This window comes from Caenorhabditis briggsae (assembly GCF_000004555.2).
Source record: "Caenorhabditis briggsae complete genome, chrIV, whole genome shotgun sequence".
Lineage (NCBI taxonomy): Eukaryota > Metazoa > Nematoda > Chromadorea > Rhabditida > Rhabditidae > Caenorhabditis > Caenorhabditis briggsae.
In genome coordinates this window covers 13,224,220-13,233,340 of record NC_013487.2, presented here as the reverse complement: position 1 = coordinate 13,233,340, position 9,121 = coordinate 13,224,220, and the positions used below count along the sequence as shown (strand labels likewise).

General features: G+C 36.1%; 2 protein-coding genes across 2 annotated transcripts; one reads left to right on the top strand and one right to left on the bottom strand.

Annotated features, from left to right (window-relative positions):
* Positions 1 to 278: 278 nt before the first annotated feature.
* On the top strand, positions 279 to 6,911 carry CBG21281 (the record flags this gene model as incomplete). Its single annotated transcript, XM_045236109.1, has 11 exons — positions 279 to 461; positions 1,059 to 1,218; positions 1,265 to 1,388; positions 2,432 to 2,800; positions 3,375 to 3,505; positions 3,556 to 3,616; positions 3,665 to 3,776; positions 3,819 to 3,905; positions 4,758 to 5,077; positions 5,124 to 5,214; positions 6,339 to 6,911. 11 exons carry the CDS (start codon positions 279 to 281, stop codon positions 6,909 to 6,911), a joined length of 2,211 nt encoding a protein of 736 aa, XP_045097270.1.
* A 216-nt stretch (positions 6,912 to 7,127) lies between these two features.
* CBG21280 lies at positions 7,128 to 7,301 on the bottom strand (the record flags this gene model as incomplete). The annotated part of the gene is made up of 1 exon (XM_002648916.2): positions 7,128 to 7,301. The coding sequence occupies one exon, from the start codon at positions 7,299 to 7,301 to the stop codon at positions 7,128 to 7,130; it is 174 nt and encodes a 57-aa protein (XP_002648962.2).
* Positions 7,302 to 9,121: the final 1,820 nt, after the last annotated feature.

Here is a 9,121-nt window from a genome sequence, read left to right as displayed (position 1 = left end):
ACAGTTCAATAGTTTTAGAAAAATTTTCTGTTTCGTCGAATTTTGAAATTGAAATTAAAAATAAGAAAAACTAATCAGAATGCGGAAAAGTGTTACCCAAACCGGAATTTTTCAATACTTTGGATTTATGGAATCTCGAAGTTTTTTCCTCTTGGCAAACATTATTTATTAGTTTTCCTCTCTTATTTACACTTCCCTGAACCGTTTTTTATTCTAGAGACTTCTATTTACATCTTTCCGTGTTTCTTTTCGAAATCCTTCTATTTCCAGGTGATGCCATGAAACATACTTTATTCACAACACTCTTTCTCATCTACTCAACTTTCCACTTACCTACAGTGATCCCATGTGAAGTCACATTTGTTATTGAAACTGCAAGGAACTTCAATTCATCAGATATCGAGAAAGTTCTGGAGAAATCTGTGGATAGTTTATCGCAATGCACCAGATATTGCTCATCGGTAAGTTAGAAAATTAAAATTTTTGAGAGACTTTAAAAATTGTAATTCTGGTTCCTAATTTAATTCCTAACTTATTAATTCCGAAAATTTGGAAGATTGGAATTTTGAAATTCCATAACTTTGGTGATTTGGAATTTTAGAATTTTGGAGTTTTGTAACTTATGAATTCTGGGAATTTTCAAATTTTGGAATTTTGGAATTTGGAATTGTGAAATTTTGGAATCATTGAATTTTTTGAAAAAAAAATTAACTGTTTCGCTGTTCAGGGATAATGTGCTTCTCGCGACAAGTCGTGATACGTGATGTCGTAGGCTACAAAAACACTATTTTAATGATCCAAAATCTTATTTTCTAAAGTTAATTTATAGTAAAAATAGTAAAATCTAACGTTTGCGTTTTAAAGCCCAGGCCCCTCTATGACTTTTATACTGTAATAACAGAAAACATGATTTTCAAAACATAATTTCCATCCTGCATAAATCAAGTCAGCCAAGACTTTCTAGGAGAACTTCCCTACTTAAAAAAACAATTTACTGTTTCAGTTTCCCTGAAACTCTCGTTTCTTTAAAAAATAAATGATTGGAAAGCTTTTTCCAGATCCAAAACTGTTCCCACTTCACTTTCTCCCATGCCGCCGAGAAGAACATCATCTCGAATTGCCACCTCTTCCGTTCAACGACATATTCGTCTAATTCTCCACATTCCATTGAAACGACGTCAGGTTCATTGACCGTCGGAACAAAAACATGTTTAGAAAGTGAGTAGATTCATGAAATTTCTGTGAATCGCCTCTTTTTTTACAGTTAAATGTCCAAAACGAAGTTTTTCTTTCGAAAAGTTTTCCGAGAAGTCTTTGTTGAATTCGTCGTTTATTATTAGGACATTTTCGGTTCCGGTCGAGGAATGTTTGTCGAAATGTCAGAAGGAGTGAGTGAAAGGGATAACCAGACACGAGAAAAGAAGAGATATAGTCAACTAAAAAAATTGAAAACATTATTATTTTACATTTATTATTGAGGAAAATTTGAAGCAGTTATTGAGGAAAATTTGAAGCAACATTATTTTTTGGAGGGGAACAGGGAATTTTAGGAGTAATTTTCTTCTACCACAGGTTTACGGTATCTTTTGCTTTGCACTGAGCAACACATTCTAGAAATTCTAGCCATCACATTTTGCCAAAATTTCTGAATTTGAATTTTGTTCAGAAAATCTCCATCCAGGAAGAAATTACCGTAAACACGCTACCCAAACCGTTAACTTTGAGCCCAGATATTTCGGTTCCTAAGAAAGATATTGAAGAGTTGCAAACTAACAAAATGTTTGCAATTTTATGATAAGCATTTTATCAGTCCACAACTTTCTGGTATCTTTGACAGGAAATGAAATCTACTGACTCAAAGTCGACGGCGTGGGTGACACTCTATTAGAGTGTTTACGGTAAACCCATTATAGTGGGGGGTGGAGCCTGGAAAAAAACTTTCTCCAAGATTCTCAACTGCTAGTTTACTTAATTCTATAATATGGATATAATATTCAAGGAAAGCACATCAATCATAATATAATCTCATTGGAAAAGCTCTGAAACAGTGAACATTTGGATTACGGTTTTTTGTTTCAAAACGATTTCTGTTTCAAAATCCTCAAAATATTATTATCGCTAGTATTAAATAATTCGTCTCTGAAAATCAATTCGAAATGTGAACAATTTGAATATGATTTGATTTCAAATGAATTTTTATGTCCTTAAACCTAATGAATATCTCCTAATCAGAATGGCGCTGAACATTTTGACCAGATCTACCTCAATAGAGATATCAAAAAAAGACTACTGACAAAATTTTTATCGTAACATCAGTAATATTTTATCAGTTGACCACTTTTTGATATTTTACACAGGGAGCCAGAAAAATATTATGATTTTCGGTCGACATCCTGACATACAGACACACAGACTTCCTAATTTCTTTCAGCTCTTCTTGCCGCGCTGCTCTCCACAACCATGTCACATCTCTCTGCCAATTATCTCGAGTCTCATTGAATTCTGTGTACAATCCAAGACTTTATTTCAAATCCAGCTACTCGACAGACTTGTATGAAAACAACTGTATTGATTGTGAGTTGATTTTTCAAGCGATTTTCAGAATCAAAACCCTAGCCATTTTTTTGAAACAGAAAAAAAATTATTTTCCAGACACGATGACAAGCTCCGGATGTACATTTATGCGTGTCAAGGGTGGTGGTTTGAAATCAGTGAGTGATCAACTGATTCAAAATGTTCGAAGCACGGAGGAATGTGAGCAAATGTGTGTTGTCAGGTCCAGAATTGCTGATCCGTGCAGGTTGGTCTTTTTTCACTGTTTCAAGAAACATATGTATTATTTGGTATATTGTTCATTAGAGCTGATAACTCTTTTTTTTTGAATTTGAAATTCGTAAGTTTCATTGAAATTTTGAAATTCATTGAAATTTTGAAACATAAAAACTTTGCAAAAAGATATTATTTTTCCTTGGAAAATTTGAAAGACTGCTTCAGAAAATATGCTTGATATGTTCTCCATCTTTCACATTTGTTCTAGTTCCAGAATAGTTGTTGACAGTAGAATTTTTCAAAAATTGAGCAAAATTATATATTTTTTGTTTTGAAAATTCCTAATAGTAAAACAAAATGTTTCTCGTATTCTGATATTAGTAAAAAAATTGGAAATGAAATCAAAAACTCTCCATCTGAAAAATCTGAAAAAAGTTATGTTTTTCAGATTTCAAATATTTTACTGATTCAAATTATCAATTTTTAAAATGGAATGCATAATTTCAATTGATAATTTTTGCCACCTTTTTTATTGTGATTTCGTGTATAAATAAGCACCACAATCAGACTAATTTCAAAGTTATCACACTAAATTGTTTTTTCAGATCGTACACCTACGATAACTCCACAATGGAATGTCATCTGATGTGGTCATCGGTTCGAATGTTAGGAAGATCTCCGCTGGAAGTTCTTAAGCCAAATCTTTTCCATGGGGATCTAGACGATTGTGTTAATTGTAAGGAATTACAATCATATTAGGGAAACTAACCATTTCAACATTTTCAGTTTCCTTAAAGTGTCGAGAAAATAACTTGGAAATCAAGGCCAGCTCAATGAGGATGTTTATGTAAGTTTCGGTATACAAAAACTTCAATTTCAAATTTGATGGTTACAGCGGAAAAATGATGACCAAGAAATCTAAGAAAATCATGTGCGAGGAAGCTTATCAGGGTGAATATGATTTTTCCTCGAAATTCGATTTCAAGAAATGCGGATTAGATGAGAAGGTTTTTGTTTTTTATATGTCTCAGACTGATTTTGTTTTCTAGAAAACCAAGGATTCCACATACCGGGGGATGGTTCATGTGAAGGAAGGGAGTACGAGTTTAGTGACGATTCGGGATAAAATGCTTCAGGTTAGCTACTTTTTGATGGAATTTTAAAATTTTTTACTGTTTCAAAAATTTTTGGAAAAAAATAGTGACTCTTTTTTGCAATGTCGCGAATAAAAAGAAAATAAAAGTTACATTTCTAAAAATTTCGAAAAATTGATATACGCCTCTCAAAGAATCGAACTTGTAGTTCCGCTTTGCTACCAGTTGACCTACAGTTGCAAATTCCTTAAAGGCGCGTTTGAAGGAGCATAAAATTGCAATAAAAACCGTCCATTTATTTCCAGATTTTTTCAACGAATTTAATTGATTTTGAACGTTTTTTTTTAACGAAAATCGGAAAAATCACAAAAAACTGCAAAAAAGCATTGCAAAATCGATAAAACTCTCTGGTAATTGAAAAAACAGGCCAGAAAACTAAACGAAAATAAAGAAACAATACACTTATTTCCTATAATAGAAGCCCACCCGAACCGCTAAATTTAAGCTCAATTATCTCAATTTCTATGGACGATATCAAAAATTTGTCAACTGATAAAATATTGGTGATATCGTGATAAATATTTTATCTGTTGACAAAACTTTTATTTCTTTTACAGAAATTAAGATAATGTAGCTCAAAGTTGGCGGGTTAGGTGGGCTAGAAAATTCAGGTATGCGCCTTTAAGGATTTTTGCCACCAGACCGAAGCGCGTATAGAAGTACGCCGTTATGTCGGAATGCGTACCGTAGCCCCAAAAATCTCCTGTCTCTCCAAAAAAACACCGAAGTTCTCAAACATTTTTTTCTGTTTCAATGTATAAGTCAATCGAATCTATTGTATTTCATGACAATAATTTGTAGACTTGCTAGTTTCTATAAAGATGCCACTTCCAGGTAAACTGTCACCTTCACAAAAGTATGCCATCTGAAGATAAATTCCTCTCCGTTCAAATGAACGTTCGAGAGAATAACAAAACGAACCAAGTGATGTCAGATGCCATCATACCAACCTCTACGTCATCATCTCCCAACACTCCCAAGTTTTCACTCAAAGTTTTGGGTCTCGACTCGAATGAAGCGGATACGGTACATATTGGAGATTTCGGATGGATAGTTTTGAATGTTAGAAACTCGGCTGAAGATTTCACCGTGACTAATTTGGTTGCTCGGGATGTGATCAGTGGTCTAGTATTGAAAATTATTGATGAGGATGGGTAAGTTCGGACATCCGGATGAACATTATCACAGACTTTGTTTCAGGTGCGTTCTTCGTAGAGACATTGTGAAGGAGATTCGAAAAACAGATAATTATGTGAAGCTGAAAATTAGCTTCTCTGGATTCAGAAGACAGGTTAGTGAGAATTAGTAATATTAAAATTAAGTTTAGCTGAAATTAAATTTCTGATAACAAAATTGTGAAACCGCAATTTTTGTGATTCATCCCAAGGCTGTACAACGGCCGGTCGCGGCTTTCTCTGCTTCAGGAATAGCGGCCGACCACAATTTTACAAAATGCTTCAGTCATATAATTTTGAAAGCAGAATTCTGTAAAAATTCTGAACAAATTAGATTGTCAAGAAAGGGACAATCAATAATCGAAATAATGAATTCCATTTTTCCAGTTGATAATTTGAAACAGTAAAAATTCTAAAATCAAAAAACCAAACAATTCTAGACGGAATCCTTCAAAACTGTCCGCTTTGAGCTTAATTATCTCGGTTCCTGTGAGAGATATCAAAAATTTGTCAACTAATAAAATGTTGGTGATATTATGATAAATAATTTAACATTTGAGAAACTTCTAAAATCTTTACGAAGAACCGAGATAATCAAGGTCAAATGGTGAGCTTTTATTAAAGGGAATACGGTAATTGTATAAATTAAATTGAACTGTAATTGTATTCAGCTAGCATTCAATATTGTATACTAAAGTTTCGAAACAACAAATATTCAAAAATTCTGAACAAACTAATTTGTCAGGATTCTCAAAACCAAGAAGTATTATTTAAATTCTAAACTTCAATTTTAAAATAGATAATTTGAAACAGTAAAACTTTTAAAATCTGAAAAAAAAAGCCAACAATTTCAGACCAAAACTTCAACTTTAAGCTTCATTATTTCAGCTCCTATGAGAGATATTGAAAATATGTAAGCTGATTAAATTTTGGTGATAATGTGATAATTAATTTATCAGTAGACAAATTGTTGATATCTCTCACAGGAAGCGAGATAATCAAGCTCAAAGTAGTGTCAGTTTCATTTGGAGGAAATCATTGTAATTGTTTTCAGCAAACATTTAAATTTAAATACTGGAATTTTCAGATAGAACCGCGATTTTCAGTAATTTTGAAAAAAAAACGACTAATAATTTTGAAAACAGAATTTTTGTGAAAAAAATTTTAAAAAGGTTGGAACTGATTAAAAATACGGATTCCAATTTTTATATTTATAATTTGGAACAGTAAAAAATTTCAGACAGAAGTCGTCTACCACGCAATGGTTGAGACCTGTACAGTTGGCTGCATGCCAAAATGCAATCTGGACATGATGCTTCCCGAAGAAGAGACTAATGTTCATTCTGGTCCACTTTCTCTAGACCTGCCACGTCATCGAATGGTCCGGCGATCGCTGGCAGGAGAGCCCAGAGAGCTAGAGTTGACAAGTGATGTCTACAAGGTCACCGGGCACAAGTTAACTCTTCTGAATCCCCCATTACCCGAGAAGGCATTTGATTTCAAGCCTCCATCAAAGCTGCAAGAAGAAAAAGAAATGCAAGAAAGCCTACAAGAAGAATTCCAAGACGGCGACGTCATCGTTGTGAAGCATTCTACGAGTCTCATGTCATCTGTGAAGACGTGCCTGGTAGATGACGTCACTTGTATGCTAACTGTGATTCTTGGAGCTATCCAAATGTTTTTAATGTTTTCCTGTGTACTTATCATGTATTGTTATTATCGGCAATGGAGATTCTATAGAGAATTGAATCGGCCACCAGAGCATAATGTACAGTATTATCAGAAACCGCCAGAGGTTATCGGGCAGACTTAAGTATTATAATGTGTTACTGGTTCTTGCTTTATCACTTTTCTTTTTTTTTTCAAAATTTCCGGGTTTTTTCTTTAATAATCGCTTTCTTCTTACCTTCCAGCTCTCTACAGTTTCCTGTGCAATTTGCAGTCTTTAAGTCTTTCAAAACTTCCTTTTCTCAGTTGATACATATTTATTTGAAATAAAATTTTATAAACAGCTCCTACATAAATGCACTTAATATAAATACATATGATGAGGTGTACGCTTCTTTGAACTGACAATTCGAACTGCTGGACATTCGGAATTCGCTGGTTTCGGGCGGTATGAAGATCTGTGCTCCGTATTATACTCGGTTGGAAATGAGATTCCGGCGGCGATCCATTTTTCAACGGGCACTGACAAATTCATTCGTTCTATGGGAAATTGGGTGTAGGTCAATCTGAAAAAAGCAAACTATATCATGATGACTTTCTATTCACTATTCACATATGGGACGAAGTGTTTTGCAGACGAAGTGTTTTGAATTGAACAACATCAAACGGACATACCTTGATACAGATTGATCTGTCACTTTCCCGGAAGTAGGACGATCAATTGCATCTTTCGGTCTTGTTGCTTGGAATCTGTCACCAGTGCCTCCTTGATACGTGGATCTGTTGATGGTGGTGGAGTCTAGACCTTCAGTAGGACGATCAATTGCATCTTTCGGTCTTGTTGCTTGGAATCTGTCACCAGTGCCTCCTTGATACGTAGATCTGTTGATGGTGGTGGAGTCTAGACCTTCAGTAGGACGATCAATTGCATCTTTTGGTCTTGAAGCTTGGAATCTGTCACCAGTGCCTCCTTGATACGTAGATCTGTTGATGGTGGTGGAGTCTAGACCTTCAGTAGGACGATCAATTGCATCTTTTGGTCTTGAAGCTTGGAATCTGTCACCAGTGCCTCCTTGATACGTAGATCTGTTGATGGTGGTGGAGTCTAGACCTTCAGTAGGACGATCAATTGCATCTTTTGGTCTTGAAGCTTGGAATCTGTCACCAGTGCCTCCTTGATACGTAGATCTGTTGATGGTGGTGGAGTCTAGTCCTTCAGTAGGACGATCAATTGCATCTTTTGGTCTTGAAGCTTGGAATCTGTCACCAGTGCCTCCTTGATACGTAGATCTGTTGATGGTGGTGGAGTCTAGACCTTCAGTAGGACGATCAATTGCATCTTTCGGTCTTGTTGCTTGGAATCTGTCACCAGTGCCTCCTTGATACGTAGATCTGTTGATGGTGGTGGAGTCTAGTCCTTCAGTAGGACGATCAATTGCATCTTTTGGTCTTGAAGCTTGGAATCTGTCACCAGTGCCTCCTTGATACGTAGATCTGTTGATGGTGGTGGAGTCTAGTCCTTCAGTAGGACGATCAATTGCATCTTTTGGTCTTGAAGCTTGGAATCTGTCACCAGTGCCTCCTTGATACGTGGATCTGTTGATGGTGGTGGAGTCTAGTCCTTCAGTAGGACGATCAATTGCATCTTTCGGTCTTGTTGCTTGGAATCTGTCACCAGTGCCTCCTTGATACGTAGATCTGTTGATGGTGGTGGAGTCTAGACCTTCAGTAGGACGATCAATTGCATCTTTTGGTCTTGAAGCTTGGAATCTGTCACCAGTGCCTCCTTGATACGTGGATCTGTTGATGGTGGTGGAGTCTAGTCCTTCAGTAGGACGATCAATTGCATCTTTCGGTCTTGTTGCTTGGAATCTGTCACCAGTGCCTCCTTGATACGTAGATCTGTTGATGGTGGTGGAGTCTAGACCTTCAGTAGGACGATCAATTGCATCTTTTGGTCTTGAAGCTTGGAATCTGTCACCAGTGCCTCCTTGATACGTAGATCTGTTGATGGTGGTGGAGTCTAGACCTTCAGTAGGACGATCAATTGCATCTTTTGGTCTTGAAGCTTGGAATCTGTCACCAGTGCCTCCTTGATACGTGGATCTGTTGATGGTGGTGGAGTCTAGTCCTTCAGTAGGACGATCAATTGCATCTTTTGGTCTTGAAGCTTGGAATCTGTCACCAGTGCCTCCTTGATACGTAGATCTGTTGATGGTGGTGGAGTCTAGACCTTCAGTAGGACGATCAATTGCATCTTTCGGTCTTGTTGCTTGGAATCTGTCACCAGTGCCTCCTTGATACGTAGATCTGTTGATGGTGGTGGAGTCTAGTCCTTCAGTAGGACGATCAATT